The 17,759-nt window shown below is 36.4% G+C and overlaps 1 protein-coding gene across 1 annotated transcript; it reads left to right on the top strand.

Annotated features, from left to right (window-relative positions):
* The first annotated feature begins 11,511 nt into the window (after window positions 1-11,511).
* On the top strand, window positions 11,512-13,858 carry LOC110893321. Its single transcript, XM_022140434.1, has 7 exons — window positions 11,512-11,757; window positions 11,840-12,003; window positions 12,816-13,182; window positions 13,331-13,422; window positions 13,504-13,601; window positions 13,702-13,763; window positions 13,841-13,858. Exons 1-7 carry the CDS (start codon window positions 11,512-11,514, stop codon window positions 13,856-13,858), a joined length of 1,047 nt encoding a protein of 348 aa, XP_021996126.1.
* Window positions 13,859-17,759: the final 3,901 nt, after the last annotated feature.

Raw genomic sequence — 17,759 nt, forward strand, 5'->3', positions numbered from 1 at the left:
CTAGGCTGCGATTGGGATTTAGGTTCGTACCTGCACTTCTCACAATGGCGCTTCTTGCAGGTCTTGCATTTAGGTTTCTGGTTGGACTTTTGTTTGTTCTTCTTTTTAGAGCTCTGGGAGTTATCTTCCTCCCTTTTCCTTTTCAGTTTACCCTTTACATTAGAGGCACGAACGAGATCCTTCTCGTGAGTAATGAAGGGTGGTCTTGGTTGAGATTTGGAGCAAGTAGCATTGGGCTCCTTGATCTTTTTCACAACCTTCTTCATAGCTTTTCCAACAGCTACGTCTATCATAGTCTGAAGAACATCTTTGGAAATTCTAAGGTTCACAATCGTAGCATCATTAGCATGTGTCGCATCATCCATAACACGATCAACGGTTGTCTTATCCAAGTTTGTCATACTCGATATTTGGTTCCTAACACCAAAAAAAAACAATTATTTAGTTGCAATCCAACAATCGCTATTCATCATCCTGGTGACCTAATATATACTAACCATGGTATCGTTAAACCATACAGGTTAATATAGTACGAACGTTCTCAATGAACGTCATTTAAACATGTATATATATCAATTATACTTAGCCTAGGTCATAAAAGACCATTAATGGCGATTAAGGTTTGGACCTAGTCCATCACCTGTTTGACAGGGGATCAATTGTCACGTCTTTCTTGATCATATTGATGATTTGAATAGCTTTAAAGCTTGATATTAGGATATCGGATAAGAGTGTTTCCTATTGGATATAAAGCATCCATCTAAGGTTGTGGAAGCAGTCTCTAAATGTTATCGGCCAATTCTACCTCGCCTTATAAGCCTAAGATTCTAATGGGCGGATACAATAGCTTACAATATTTATTGTCCTCAATAGACTTTTCTGCGCCAGAATCAAATAATCCCCATATAAGCATCATTGATAAGGAAAGGTACCTCTTACGATGTCATCTTTCTATATCGCCTCCTGGTGTCCATCTGGAAGACTCATGCGTTTGCTTTCTTGGCCTCTTCAGACTTCTTCTGATTCCTAGGGCAGTTAGTCTTGATGTGCCCTTTCTCGTTGCAACCATAACAGATCGCATCTTTCAACTTTTTGCAATCCAAGGTCTTATGCTCCTTGGACTTGCAGATTCCACAAGGAAGAGGCTGAGATTCAAATCTGCATTTCCCCAGGTGGTATTTCCTACATGTTTTGCACCTAGTCTTTTCACCCATCTGCTGGTTACCCTTATTAAACTCGGAACTCTTCCTATGATCAGAGTTCCCCTTTTTCTTCTTATCGGAGCGATGAGAACCCTCATCCTCCTTTCTACGCTTCCCTACTTCAGAAGCTTTTGCAGTCGTGTTTCTGACTACGTCGAGTGTGAGAGATAGCGAAAAATCTGCCACTGACCTGAATGTAGTAGGTCTCGATGCTTTCACGCTTGCCTTGATTTCTGGGTCTAGGCCCCCAATAAAGCGAGCTATACGCTTTGGTTCTGGTGTGATCAAGTAAGGAACCAATCGAGACATAGTATTGAAATTTGTAAGATATGCCTGGCAATCTAAGTCCTTCATGACCAATGCCAAGAAATCGGTTTCAATTTTCTCAACTTCATGTTGAGGACAGTAATTTTCCTTGATAAGAGCAACAAACTGATCCCATGTTTGATTATACAACGGGATTTTCCCAGTAGCTTGGATTAGCGACCTCCACCAAGCTAGAGCTTCTCCTTTAAAAGATTGTGAAACAAACTTCACAATGTCTTGCTCTGCACATCCGCTAATATCAACAACAGTGTCCATCTCCTCGAGCCATGTCATGCACTCGATGGCTCCCTTTTCTCCTGTGAAGTCTCTGGGCTTGCAGGAGACAAAATATTTATACGAACAAGTTTTAACATGTTGTTCTTGATTAAGCACAACCTGTCTAGGCGGAACACTCCTCTGATTTGACGAGTTATGAACATCGTCCTCCTTTGAATCATGTGATTTAGAAGGGGGTTTTCTACGAGCCACAAATAGAGTCTTAGAGTGTGTATCACTTGATTCATTATATTTTCAGTCAAGAGCTTGAGTAACAGCATTATCTATTAATGCCTGTAGTTCCGCACCAGTTATATTAACTCTGGTAGCATCATTATTCTCCCTTGGGTGGCTGTTGACCTCCTCTGATCCAGCCATGTAGCTTGATTGCTACATAAATATTGACAATGATTTATTTAGAGGTTATTATGGAATCATCATTTTTGATGATTCATTAACCATGGTAATATAAACCATATTGGTTAATTTGTTAGTTATATTTAATTAGTATTTTCATTATAGTTTATCCTAGTTATAAAACATTAAGGATATTAAAGTGGCGCAAAAGGCCTAGTCACAAAGACGGTTTTTAAATTTATAAGCCATGATTTCGGAGAATCGAGGCATTTAGGTTTGAACATATTTCATTACCTTTTTCTTGACAGAGAGTCAAAGACTACAACTGTCTTTTGCCCCACAGGACGTTAATTATAGCCCGTAGGCACTTCATCCTTAAGGGATGGTTATATAAATAAGGGAAATTGAAATACCCAATTTAAAGATGACCTGTGTTGTTTTATCATATCACAGTTTGTCGAAAATGTTAACATGCTTTCAGATGTTAACAAGAATTTGAATCTTTTGAATAGGTTTTACCATCTCGGCCGTGTCTGAAATGACAGGTAGGCTAGGTTTTACCTTTAAGATTCTTTTTAATATTAAGAGCAGAACAACCCTAAATTGAGATGGTTAATAAGGATCTGAATCTACTTGAGGAACTGTCATCTTGGCCCTGTCCTTAGAATGACACATGGGCTAGGTCTTGTCCTTATTAGATTTTGCCATTTTATAATATTGGTAGATCTTATAATAGGAACGTTATTTTAAATCTAACTGTTCCATTTAAATTTTAAACAGGTACACGGTTGCCCTAAACGGGACTTCTAACAGCACTGACTCGCCCATGCAGGGGCTAATCAGAAAAATAACAAAGGAAACAATTAAAGGACAAAACCGAATCAGGAGTGGTCCTAAGTTCTTGGTCTAGACTCAAGAATGTGCAACTGTGTAACTGAGATTAAACACAAAAGGCTAGTGTTTAATTCACTCAGTGTTGGCTCTGATACCAACCTGTCACACCCCTATTTTACCATGTGTCACCGGTGGGCCCGGTGGGGAGTATCATGACGTAGTTGATATCATCATAGTCAAACAACACAAATAATGAATGCACAGCGGAAGCAAAAGATAAAATATTACAACCCGATATAAAGTAATATCCAAGTATTACAAACGGAATGTAAAGGATCCACAGGCGGATCTTAAAACAGAAAGATAAACACTATTCAACAGACTTTAGGCATCTAGAACTTGCAAGATTCCCTATTGACACCCTGAGCTCCTAGCCAATTACGTACAGTACCTGTCACTTAACCTTTTTGGAATATACGTCAGTTTACACTGGTAAATACAACTTAACTGACTCATTTTGAAAATAGTTTAGAAAATTGATTTGAATGCTCAAGGCACAAAATTCTTTTATAACTTGGGACAATTATATTAAAATAATATTGTATACAGATTTACATGTTCGTTATACACTTAGGGCCCGATGTAGAAACCGGGTCAAGATTAACAGACACACCATAAGTATAGGCCCACATGAGCGTGAGATACCATTTCCCTTATGCAACTGTCAGGTGTATGCCTACACCCCATGCATAAGACGTGGCCATTTTATAATACAATGATGCCAAGGATATTCGGGACATGGTCATTAACCCCTAAAGGCCTTTATTTCAAACAAGACATATTAAAGCGGGTTACCTCAATAATTTAATCACAATACGATTAAACATTCAATACCCGACCAAGCGGTATTATTATAATACCGTATCCCAAGCCCGTATATGGAAAATAAGTTAAGAGTATTTACCTGAGCTTAAAATGCAATTTATACTCAGCCGTATATCCTAATCAGCAAGCACAAGTACTTCTACTGGGCTCTTAATCTGGAAGGAAGGTTTTTATTAACCTATTAGATTCCTAACGGGTCTTGTTTAAGTATTAACTTAGACCGATTAGTTTTATGGAAAGGTTTACGGTTCAAACGCAAGATTAAGCGAAGACCGGATTAGAATGTGGTTTAGTCCCAACAAGTTTGAATACTTGTTTAATATGGTAAACTAAACACCTTCTGGATTTTGAGATAAAAGTGATAAGGTTTGACCCGTTTCGTCTAATTTATGCAAACTAGTTACATAAGTCGATCCGAACGCGAAAAGGGCGTAACGGGTAACCACGAGAGTCATGAACGGATTTCCTAAGTTAATATGCCTTAAATATGTTGTGATATCAGTAGGATACCTTCCATTATGCCCAAGATGATTTTAAACTCAAACTATGCCTCGCAAGGGCATTTTGGTCATTTTAAAGTTTATCAAAGAGTTTAAGTAGTAATCTGAGTTACAGGTCTGATTAAATCAGTAAATATACTCATTTTAATAAGTTATAATAGTAGGGTATCACTTATATGTAAAATGTATTAATTATAACCGTACTATGCACCGTAGGGGCATTTTGGTAATTTCTCATAAGCCTAAAAGGCCAAAACTGGAAATCTGAGTTTAAAACTTTTTCTTACTGTTAAAATAAAAATTTACTGAGAAAATCAGTCGGCATCAACCCTTATATCTTTAAACTAGTTTCGATACATACTATGCGTTAAAAACGCTTAAAAAGGCGATTTGGAGCCATTTCCGGGTTTTGTATAGAAAGCTGATATTTTTAATATTCCAGAAGGCTCAAAATATTTTATTTAACATATTAGATCAGTAGAAAAAGGTTTGGGGTCAAAAGGATTTATAAAACTCATTTTATAGCCCAAAAGGGCAAAACCGACAATTACCGAATTAATGCTATAACCCCAAGTTATGCTCAGCCTAAAAATAAATAAAAATCTTCAAAAATCTCAAAATATTATTTTATACCAGTGGGTAAAAAGTTTGGTATTAAAAATTGGGTTTAGGTAGGCTATACGCTAATTATGTCGTTTAATTAGTAAAAAGCCTTTCATTTACGCTAATGAGCAAAACTCCTAATCTAGACCTCAAACTGATGTCAAATTTTAGGGACAAGTTTATAATTCGGTAGTGAAGGTTTCTATCCTCTCACATTTTCAAAAAATATTGTTTTAAGGTCCAAAGGGCATAACGGTCAACATTTAGGCATATAACGGAAATACGCATGAACTAGGATTTCTATGGAACCAAGTTGTATAACCTTGGAGGGTTATACCAACTTATAATATGGTCCTAATAGAATCCTAAGGCATATCTAAACTAAGCTAAATCGGGTCAGAACTGAAAGTCAAAGCAAAAGTCAACTTTTGCGACTTTCGGTTCCGAACCGAGCCTATACTTAGAATTGTCGGGTTGAGCATGCTTAGACATGTTCAACTAATATTTACCAAGTTATTAAAGTGAGAAAACTGATTTTATGATTTCTTAGGTTAATAGTTATGAATTTATTTAAAACTAACCCATTTGACTTTCATTTGACTCGACAATTTAACTAGTGGTAATTAGGAGGTGCCTTATTGAGGGTTAAACACCTACCTAATTACGGTCACGTAGCCATGTTCGATGCGAACAATGGCTTAACCGTTTAAAAGTCAAAGCGTTTATCGAAAACGCTTGACTTTTCGGCTATAAACGCTAAACGGTTAATACTTAGCACGAAGGATACTTACAAAGGGTCCAAGCAAGGAGGTTTTGATCCTAAATTCTCAGGTATGAAGTGCAAGGACTCCAACTTAGAGAATTCAGAATCAAGTGTGGGTTTGGCAAGAAATGAAGTGGGTTTATATAGGATTTTGAGAGCCGTTAGGATCGTTTTTTGATAATCGAGCTTCAATCTTGGCCCTCCATGTGTGCCCATGGTTTCTAAATACAATGGGTGTCAAAAACCAGCTCATGATATTGAGAAAATTGCATAAAAACCCCTGAAAATCAAGCTGGTTGCTGAAAACAGGTTTGCTGAAAAAGGGCGCTCTCGCGCCACGCGACTGGAGCACATGGGTCTGGTGCGCGGCATGAGGGAGCCTGTTTTTGCAAAAGTTTCATTTTTTGGCAGAACAGGTCCCTGCATGTTATATAGTTGATTTTTGACACGTTTAAGCTTCGTTAACCCATTTTTAAGGCTCTACAATGATGCCTAAGCATAGGGAACATGAAACATGCTTAAAAACATGCCAGATGTCGGTTCGTTTGGTCGTACGGTCACGTTGTTCGGCTAATTACGACGAAACACGGATGGACGCGAAAAACGAACCAAATTACGTGACGAATGAGATTTTATCAAGCCAAACACTAAAATAAAATATTCTAGTGCTTACATAAATTTTTTGGATGTCCGGATGTATCCAGAATGTAAGATATGCGCGAAAATGCAAACTTGTGCACCTTTTGACACTTTTAGTCCCTGCATGACGTAAAAGTTTATTTTTACGCACCAAACACCTCTAAGCCTATAACTAAGCTATATAGAGGATAAATAGGGTATGTTTAACCCATGGTCATATTCCGAAAGGTCTGATACCCTACGAATAAGTATACTTTTGCAGTTTGACGCAAATAGTCCTTTAATTGCGCAAAGTAGCGCGAAATGCCGTTTGATGATATCCAAGCCTTCCATGGCCCATATTGATCATTCCCAAGCATATACTTAAATGCTACTACACTCTCGTTCACTTAGATGGTCACCAAAAGGCGTAGATTCAAAAGTTGACGCTTTAGGTCCCTCTATTGCGCAAACTTGCGCATCTCATCATTTAATTGCATTGAAGCCTCATCTAATCCATAATAGAAATTCTTAAATGTATTATTAAACATCACAATGCTTCGGGTTAGCTAAAAGGTCATTCAGAGTTATAATTAAACATATTGACACTTTTAGCCCCTTATATTTACAAAGTTGCGCGTAACGTCACTTAAAGGCATAAAAACCTTAGACGACCATTAATTGGCATTCCCGGGAGTATAATCAAATATCATGAATCTCTTGATTTGTTAAAAGGTCACTCAGAGGTAAGAATTAACATGTTGATGCTTTTAACCCTTTATTGCGCAAACTTTCAATTAATTACGCATACGGCTACACTTGATCAACAAGTGGCTCATTTGCGAATATAATCATCATGAGAGGTTATTTAGAAACTTATTTTAGGTATGCTAACACTTCCAGTCCTTTCATAATCAAAGTTTTTGATTTTTCGGAAAAAAAATTAGTCCCTTAAATTCAATATTAAAATCGAAAAAAAATTAGTCCCTTAAATTCAATATTGGACTTTATTAGGGTTTATTACACGTGTCAATACATCATTGGACGTGATTTTACTAGGTGTTACACTACCCCCCCTTAAAGAGGTTTCGTCCCCGAAACCTTATTTACGTAGCTCATGAATTTAGACTAAACGAACTTAGTTTCGTTTTTAAGGCATTCAATTATTCTTTTCGTTCTAACGTTTTCACTTATATCGACGCGCACGTCTTTCATGTGTAAGGCCTTGCAGGCCGTTACTTTCAGCTTTTATCCTTTATCTTTCTTGACCGAGTTGTTACTTGACCACTTAGACTCATCAGTCTCTTAACATGTTTATCCCACGCTTGTCTTATATTAACAAGCGCTTTGTATTTGTCATGACATTTTCTCAACCTTGAATAGTTCCTCCGGCTAGACTATTTAGTCGCCGTCACTTCATACCTCGTCATCTGGGTATACTATTTTGCCATCTCCGGCCTTATGTGTGTTTAAGATTTTCTAAACCCCCTCATGTTACTTATGTTTGTTAAAAAAAACTGCTTTTGACTAAAAACTAAACTTTTAGTTTACGTTTTCCCTGTCTTATGTCTTTTCCTCATGTCTAGGAATTTCCATCTAAGTTTTATTCCTGAGCGTTATTATTTTACATGGAGAATTGTAACCAGTTTTCCATGCTTTATCCAAGTGACCCGCAGGTTCTTTTACTTAGCCTCGTAAGCTTTTTCTTTAGATTTTCACCTTTTTAAGGTGAGAACCCCAACAATTCGTTTCTTTCTATTTGTGACCCAAAGGTCTTTCTGGTCCCGTAGACCTTAGCATCATTTATAATCTCGTAGGTTATGATAATCCCATAGATTATCTTTTATTCAAGTCTTTATTCAAAGGTATATACACTTATATTTGTATATGGCGTTAAGGCACCCTTTTTATGAAGTAACTTCTTAAAAAAGGCCAAGAAAAATAATTGGAGAAGATTCAGATGGAAACCTCAGAGAATTTGAAGTGCTGAAAGGTGATCTACACACAATTATGTACCCTGAAGAACACTTAAAGCACTACTATTGGAACAAACAATAAGACAAACTGGAAAGACCACTCTCTCCAATCAGTAGAAATATGGTTGAACTCAGAGATGGAGGAAATTTGGAAATGTTTCACAAACCAGTCACAAATCCAATAGTTTCTATTGAAAAGATCATCACTATCAATGCTGCAGGAGGTATATTAGGTACTGGTGGACAGAACAAATACACCCTGATCAGAAAAGATAACAGTGATACGATTGTTACTGATGGATACCTGGTTGATGATCTTCACGCAATGAGTTTAGTAAAGTTGAAACAGCTTATTGATAATGACAGAAGTTCTGCAGTTGTGATCAGAAGAGCTCTTGACAGTATCAAGAAAGCAGGAGAAAAGTTATATCAAAGGGCTGCACTGACAGATTTTGATATGTGTATAAACTTTGAATATAGCAAAAAGGTACTAGTTCCTCCTCCTAACAACACCATTCCAGCTGAAATTCCTCTCAACAAAGTAAGAACTGGAGCTATTTTTGACAAACCAGACATATATGTGGTTTTCAAAAATGCCTATGATGAGAAAGCTCTGTTCAGAGTCAGTGAAATATACAGGTACTCTAATCAAACTCTGAAATATATAAAGAATTACATGAATGAGAAACAAGAGCAACTCAAGAAAAAGGGGAAGAACAATGAACAACTGAGGAAGGCATTTGAAAATGACATAGATAAATGGATAGAAGCTAGAGGATGGTACAAAGAACTTTACAAGACAACTCAAAAGGCAATTGACCACAAGAAAAGGCTAAAATCAGGAGACAAGTAAAGAAGTGGTGTGAAGATAAATTGAAGAATTCATGAGCTTGAATTTTGTTTTTAAAGAACAATACTTTATTTTGGGTTGTTTTGAACAATGGTTGGTTTGATTCTGTTTTATGTTTCTGAATTTGGTTGTTTGAACTTTCTTTTAAGGATTAGTTGAAGTATGTTTATGTTTGATGTAGATAGTTCATTTTCTTACAATACTTAGGGGGAAACTGTTAGGAAACTTTATTTGTAAGTATTGAAAAAAAATCAGATTCAACTTGATCTATGAAGAAGATGACAGTCCTGAAGATCACAACAAGAAGAAGAAGATCGGATATGACAACTGAAAGCTGCAACATCTACTTCAAAGTATCGTAAGTTGATCAAGAGCTGAAGAAGATTATCAGAGAAGGTCTTTTTGATGGATCTGATGACATTTCTGATGAAATATCATCAGTTTCTGACGATTCTGATCATCGGATTTTCTGATGATTTGTTCACCAGAATTTTTGATGAAGTGGTTTATCAGAAATTCTGATGAATACCCCACTTGTCTAAAAATCAGCTCTATCCTGCCACAATAACCGAAGCAAGTTGACATTATTGGATATCATGATGACAAAGGCAACTTGATAATTGGATTCAATGAATATGTCAAGAAGCTACTTTTTGCAGGAAATAATACATGAATAAACTCAGCCGTCTATAAATAGAAGGCTCATCAAGCAGAGAACAATGAGTTAAGCTTAGCATTCAATACATACTACAAACTCCAATGTCCTTTCACTCTCAGAATTCAAGTATTCATTTGTAATAGATAATAATCTTACAATCACCTTTTAAACCATTTTGTTTCAAAGTGATATAAACTTGAAAATTTTGTAGGTCTTGTTTCTTGAAAGTCTGATTTCCATTTCCACACACTTTTTCACATCTACTGAAATCACTTGCCATATTACGTGAAAAGAAGTTTTTAAGTCCAAACTGGGACCAACAATTGGTATCAAAGCAGATTGAATAAATCATTTTCAATTATCAATTGCTCATCTTCTTTTCTCTAAATATGGTCAGCTTTCAATCATGGAATAATGCTTTTAACATTGGTTCTATGTCTAAACCTCCGACTCTGGTCAGAGAGGAATACCCACAATGGAAAATCAGGATGGTCAATTTCCTTAATGGTCATGACCGAGCTCTGTTTCAATCCATTGAAAGGGGTCCACATATACCAATGACTGAAATACCAGCTATTACAGCAACTGACCAATCACCTAGTTCATATATACATAAACCAACGCACACACATGCAATATCATGCACACCTAGATCATATATACATAACACACGTAACACATCTTCATGCACACACACCTATATACAAACTACACCATACGCACACATGATTTTCACACATACAACACTCAAGCGAAAATTCCCTTTATACTTATTTTGTCACACATACAAACACAAATCGGATACATAGTCCTCTCCTTCTCATGTGTTGCTGGAGAACATCAAAACAAAGCCCTAGGATCGCCGGTGAAACTCAACAACCCCACCCAAACAAGAAAGTCAAAACTTAATTATTTTATTAATATCTTTTAATTTTGATTTTAATATGATTAGATTTTGACCTAGCAAATCAATGGCCATTGCATTCCTAAACTAGATGTTCTTTTAAATAAATTTAAAAGTATTTGTATAATTTCTAATAATATAGAATAAAGATTATTAATCTTTATTTATTCAAAATACTAAAAGGTAATTGATATTTATTAAATAAATGTGTTCGGTTGATAATCATTTAATCAATTTTACCATGTAATATGAATTTGGATGATATTTTGTAAAACCGACATCTCAAATGATTTTTGAACTTTGATGATATCTTTTGTAATAGCAATATGAATTTGGATGATATTTTGTAAAAAAAAAAAAAAAAAAAAACATTTATTTCATTTACTTCTCAACCCGAAAACTGATCAGTCCTACCGAAAAAAACCAGAAATTTTTGGATGAGATGGCAAGTTGAGGAAGTCAATGTTTGTGTAGTGATTTGCTCTTAAATACTGGTTTATTTCTAAAGTTAGATTATATTTCTTGCACATGAAATACGACAAAGTAGAAAAGGATTTGCAATGGAATTGAAGATAGTATATATATCTTACCTTTGTGTAAGAAATACGAATCATCATATCATTGATTTAAAAAAAATGATATCTGTTGTTATTCTGTGGAATCAATGTATTTATTTGAGAAATTCTTCTGCTATATATATATAAAACCGGAGGCATCTAGCAAAAGTTGTGTGTGTGTATATATATATATATATATATATTTCTAAGTAGAAGTAGACGATGATAATGGAGGTGGAAGTTTCAAGCAAGTTTAAATTAGAAAAGGCGATATGCAATCATGGTTTTTTCATGATGGCTCCTAACACTTGGTATCCTTCCACCAAAACCTTTGTTAGGCCACTCCGACTAATCAACAACAACACCGTTACCGTTTCAATCGCTCAGCCTCGTCCCTCTTTCATCTCTATATCCATTCTTGACGACCTTCATCCTATGTCAATCTCAGATCACCAGCAGCATATCATGGCATGTATACTTTTCTTCTTCTTCATTTTTTAAAAGAGTACGTAGGTAATAATAAGGCATGCATGCATGCATGCAATTGCAGGATCAAGTTAAGCGGATGCTAAGGCTGTCCAAGGAAGACGAGGAAACTGTGGAAGCATTTCATAAACTGCATTCGGATGCAGCGGATAAAGCGTTTGGACGTCTTTTTCGCAACCCTTCCTTGTTTGAAGATATTGTAAAAACTTTCCTCCTATGTGCTTCGAGGTAAGCTACTTACTAGCTTGTTTGTTATAACAACCGACCGATCGAGTCAGTGGCGGACCCAGGATTTTTTTCCTGGGGGTGCGAATTTTTTTTAAAGATTTTAGACCCCTAGCTATACAAAAAAAAATCGGTTCATAGCGGGTCGGATCGGGTCGGGTCATATAAAACAAGTAAACACAAACAAACGAAATTTCATAGCGGGTCGAATCAGATCGGTCGGGTCCATTTCAATTTTCAAACAATCAAATCCTAGTTCCTAACTTCCTGTCACATTAACAAACAAAAAAGCATCAAAGTTCAAACCATCCCTACTTCTATTTCTCTTAATCATTAAATAAAAGAACAAAAAAACTTATCTAAAACATATATTGGTCTTTAATTAAATAAAAGAACAAAAAAACTTTATTATGTGGACAGATTTTGTTTAATAAAACTAGTAGTTGGATTGGGCTTGAATGAGTATTAAGTTATTGGGCTTGATGGATTGAATTTAAGTTTTATTAAAGGGGTTAGTGGGTAACTTGTTTACATAATTTGATCGGATTTCAATCAGTGTTAACAATTTTTTTATATAAATTCCTAAGGGGTGCGGGCGAAAACTTCCAATGGGTGCGGTCGGAATTTTCCAAGGGGTGCGGTTGGAATTTTTCAAGGGGTGCGGACGAAAATTTCCAAGGGGTGCGGTGGGAATTTTTCGCAAAAAATACCACTAATTTTTTTTTTCAAGGGGTGCGGCCGCCCACCCACCTCTTAAGGTGAGTCCGCCACTGGATCGAGTAACATATAATTTATGTATCACTGTTTGTTTGTAGATTCGAAGATAGTTTAGGGAGGGCAGAAAAACTGTGTAACCTAAACCCGGAAAGGAAAAGAGGAAGAAGAAAAAAAGCACAAGTGAATTTCCCAACGGCCCATGAGGTGTTGAGTTTTGGCATGAACAAGTTGGAGAGGACGTTAGGGTATAGATGTGACGTGATATTCGATCTAGCAACCGATGTGGTAAGTGGAAGGGTCGATTTGGATCGTTGGGATAATTCCATTACCGATGGAGATGAATTATACAAAGAGTTGATCCATAGAAAAGGGATTGGTAATTTTGTTGCTTCTAACATCTTAATGTGCATAGGCTTCTACCAAAGAGTTCCGCTCGACTCAGAAACCACTAGACACATCAAACAGGTTCTCTTTTATAAATAACAACTGAATCCATAATGTAATGTAATGTAATGTAATGTAATGTAATGTAATGTAATGTAATGTAATGTAATGTAATGTAATGTAATGTAATGTAATGTAATGTAATGTAATGTAATGTATGCAATGTCAGGTCCACCACCACTACGGCGTGAATAAGGTTACCGATGAAATGGTGAAGGATATCTATGATAAGTATGCTCCTTTTCAGACACTCGCCTATTGGTACCATTTCTCAACTTCTTACGGTTTTCTACTAGACTTATTGGTGTTTGTGTGTAATTGACATGTGTTTGGTGCAACAAGGTTCGAGCTATTGGAGTATTACGAGAGTAAAGTCGGGAAGCTATATCTATTAGAGAAAGCCGATTACAGAAACGTGACCGGAAGCTTAATTGAAAAACGTATAAGTAGTAGTAGTTCATCGATTCATATATGTGACAATTTGGTTATATGATTAAATATTCTATTTTATTACGTGGAATGCTTTATTGAATATTGTAGGTTCGACTTTCAATTTTAATAATAGTTCTTGTCATCTTATACTTTCATTACTATTTGATTTGGTAAGTTTCTTTCTTTCTTTTTTTTTAATAATAGTCTGTTAACGGCAAACATCTAACCAAAACTTAATTGATTTCAGACATCTCATCAATATTGATCAATTTGAAAACGTTTAATCATCTTTTACAAAAATTAATCATTCAACCCATCCAAGGGCGGACCTAGGTAGAGAGTTGGGTGAGCGAGTACACCCCTTGAAAAAAATTAGTGTATTTCGCGTTTGGTAAAACCCCTTGTTCGCATCCTCTGAAAATATCCGCCACCGGACCCATCTCTTAAAAGAAGTGAACTGATATTTATTAACATAAAAGGAAACGGTTGTAACTTTATTCAATCACTGCATAATCATATATTAAGAAATGATAATTTTAGTCACATTTTTAATTAGTTTATCAACGGTAAAAAACGGATGGAAAAGTGGACATAACGACAAGGACATTATGCGGGCCGCTTTAAGGCTAGAGGGTATGGTGATGGTCCTCCAAGGGAGGATGATCCGCCACGTAGGCGTCACGTCATAGTCCTCCCAAGGATGCTCCATCCCCCAAAACTAGAGGGTATGAAGGATGGTCCTAGTCATAGTCCTCCCCACCACTTTTATGTTTTTTTTAATCTTCTATTTTTTTAAATCTTCTACTTTTTTTTTAACATTTAACAAATAAACTAACAAAATATTTTCATTAATATTAAAACCACATTACATAAACTTAATAAAAAACATAGACTTAAAAAAAGAAAAAAAACATAGACTTAAATAATATCATGCTTCTTCGTGATGTCGTTTTGTAGTTTTTTTCAACATCGAACGTTTCGGCTGGGGATACTCATCGATATCCATCGTTATTATTTCCCATTCCTTGAGCCGAATTTTTTCATCGGAAATTCGGATTTTCTCATTCGACAATCGGACCTTCTCGCGTAACTTTTCTTCCGCTACACGAGTTTTTTCTTCGACGGCCCGCTCCTTCGCCTTCGCCTTTTGGGCCGAGACGTCCGTGTACGTTTTTAAGTGTTCCATAAACTCTTCCATATTCGGGTCCACCTTTTGTCGGGTGTGTAGACGTGCCTATGTAAGCCTTGGCTAAGGCTTCTTCTTCGATTGGCGTCCACTTAGTCGACTTCGGTTTGGACGGTTGCTCACCCACCACTTGCTTGCCTTTTTTCCGTTTGCCTTTTTCTTTAGACGGTTGGATTTCGGGAACAACCTCCATATCTTCGTCGGGTTCGGATTGTTGAACGGGTTGCGTCGGGATCGGTTGGGGTTGAACGGATGGTGTTGGGTTCGGTGGGAAATTCAAAGCACCCCGCATCATCATTTGTTGAAGGGCTTGATTTTGAGAGAATTGAGCGAATTGATTTGGCGAGTGTTGGAATGATGCAAACACATTTGATGAATATTGCGAGAATTGGTTCGGTTCTAGCGTCGGATAATATCCCGGAACTGAGAAAACATTCGGTTGGGTCGGGTTGTTGGGATTATTCGGATTGTTCGGGTTGTTCGAGTTATTGAAGGGATCCATGATAGAGTATAAAGTTTATAAAAGTGGAAGAAGATGAAGAAGATTTATAAAAATTAAATGAGAGGGATGAAATTTTGGGGTTAAATTTGTGAATGGAGGTGAAAATGGATTTGAAATATATATATTTGAGATTTTTGACCGTTTGTTTTTTTTTTTTTTTTTGAAAATGGAAATTTAATTTTTTTTATTTAACGGTTAGATTTAGGAGGGGGCCCACATGTTTTGGTTCGTCGCCAACGTCCAAGAAGCGACGCTGAGGACGGGGACCGGGGGGGTTGGTGTTGCAGCCGTCGTCGGACCAAAGACGGGCTGAGGACGGTTCCATACCGTCTAGCCTAATAGAGTATCAAGTCGCTCAAGGTAACTTACCATACTTGAAGTGTTGGCAAATTCTTCGTAATAGCGCCAAATGGACCGATGTCCCTACCACGGTAGGAACTTCTTCGGGGTCGATCGGCAAATAAAGACCGTCAAACAGATCGAAAACCACCGACTCGGTTGAACCCAAAATGCCAACGTCCGACGCTCGAAACACCGACTTAAACGATGTTAATCCGTTATTCACCTAGGAGGAAGGGGCAGATGAGCCGGCGGAAGAGCTAGCACGACCACCCGGTAGAAGACGCGATGCAAGATCAAGAAACCAGCGTCATCGTCGATGGGATCCGGCTTAACTGATGCCTTTTCGGAGATGAACTAACGCCTTCAAGACATACGCGACCTAGGGGCTCAACGTATGCAAGAGAACTGGGAAGTGACCGAGATTATGCGGGATATGCAATGGGAAAAAAGACTTTGAGTTTTACTCGAAACCACACGACCACCTAACCAGAAAAACGTTGAAAATGACGATACAACAAAAGGAGCGAATCGGAAAAAAAATATAATCTTTTGAGTTTTAGAGTTTTTTTTAATTTTTATTGTAATGTTTTTTTTTAACTTTTTGTAATGATTTTTAATTTAATGAAATGTTTTTTTTACTTTTTATTAATGGTTTTTAATTTTATAAATTTAAAAATTAATTATAAAAAATAGAATATTAATAATTGAGTAATGATGGGGTATGGGATTATGACTATACCCGCTTGTGATATAACCCCCCATAAAGCCCCATCTTGCACTTTTTTGCCACTTGTCGTATAACCCCCACCAAAGGGCTTCATGGAGCTTTATGACTACACATGGGGATAAAACGTTTTTTTGACTTGACAAGTGGGCTGGACCCAATTCGCTACGAGACGTATACCAAAACATGTTCAATTGGGAGACTGAAAACACTGCACATTGCAACAGCGTTATAACTTAATCGCCGGAACGACCACGTGGATCTAGGGCAGTGCTAAAACACTGCCGGAAGATGTCATGAATTCGGAATGGAACGACTGTGTACGGTTTCTACAAAATCAGAATATCGGACATGGGTCAATCAAACAACATACAATTCAAAATTACTCTACAAAATCATTTGTAGAGTAATTATGATACTCTACAAAATCACCTTACAAGTTCAAAATTACCATACAACATTATTTGTAGAGTAATTATGATACTCTACAAGATCAAAATTACCCTACAAGAACATTATACAAAATTACTCTACAAGATCAAAATTACCCTACAAGAACATTATACAAAATTACTCTACAAGATCAAAATTACCCTACAAGAACATTTTACAAAATTATTCTATAAGATCAAAATTACTCTACAAGATCAAAATTACCCTACAACATCATTTGTAGAGTAGTTTTGATAATTACTCTACAAGTAAATAATTATGAAAATGTCACCGAGTTTTTTCCTTTTACATTTTCACCATATTCGCACGTTTTGTATGATAAATGTATTTGTATTTGATCTTTTGTCTAAAAAAATGTCAAATGTGGGCAAGTTTTTTTTAACGGTAAAATGTGGGCGAGTTAGACACACAACGAACTGATACAACAAACTCAACAACATACAATATTGAAAGGTGATGGACAACGAAAAATGAAAAAATGCAACTTATTAACAGCAAAAGATGTCTAACATGATATTGTTAATAAAGAAGTTGAAAGTCCAAACATAATTCTATTATTACTTACGACTTTATGTTATTTGAAAGACACATGTTATTGACACACGCCTCTTGTCTATTTACACACCCTAAAACGTCCCGCTTTGGTCAAAGTGGGGCTCTTTGGGGTAAAGTTAACAGACAAGAACTGAGCCTGTTAGTCCTTGTCTGTTGACCTTGTACCAAAGCGCTCCTATTTGGCCAAAGCGGAGCGTTTTGGGCTAACTGTTTATTTTTTAGGGAAAAAGTGAGGTTTTGGTGGAAAAGATGGGTTGTTGGTTTGTTGTTTGGTTGTATTTGGTTGTGTTTTTTTTTTTTTTTGTTGAAAAATTGTAGATTTTTGTTTTAATTTTATAAAACATATATAATTGAAAGTTGTAGATTTTTGTTTTATTTAAAGTTGTAGATTTTTATAAAACATA

The sequence above is a fragment of the Helianthus annuus genome, chromosome 12 (assembly GCF_002127325.2).
Source record: "Helianthus annuus cultivar XRQ/B chromosome 12, HanXRQr2.0-SUNRISE, whole genome shotgun sequence".
NCBI lineage: Eukaryota > Viridiplantae > Streptophyta > Magnoliopsida > Asterales > Asteraceae > Helianthus > Helianthus annuus.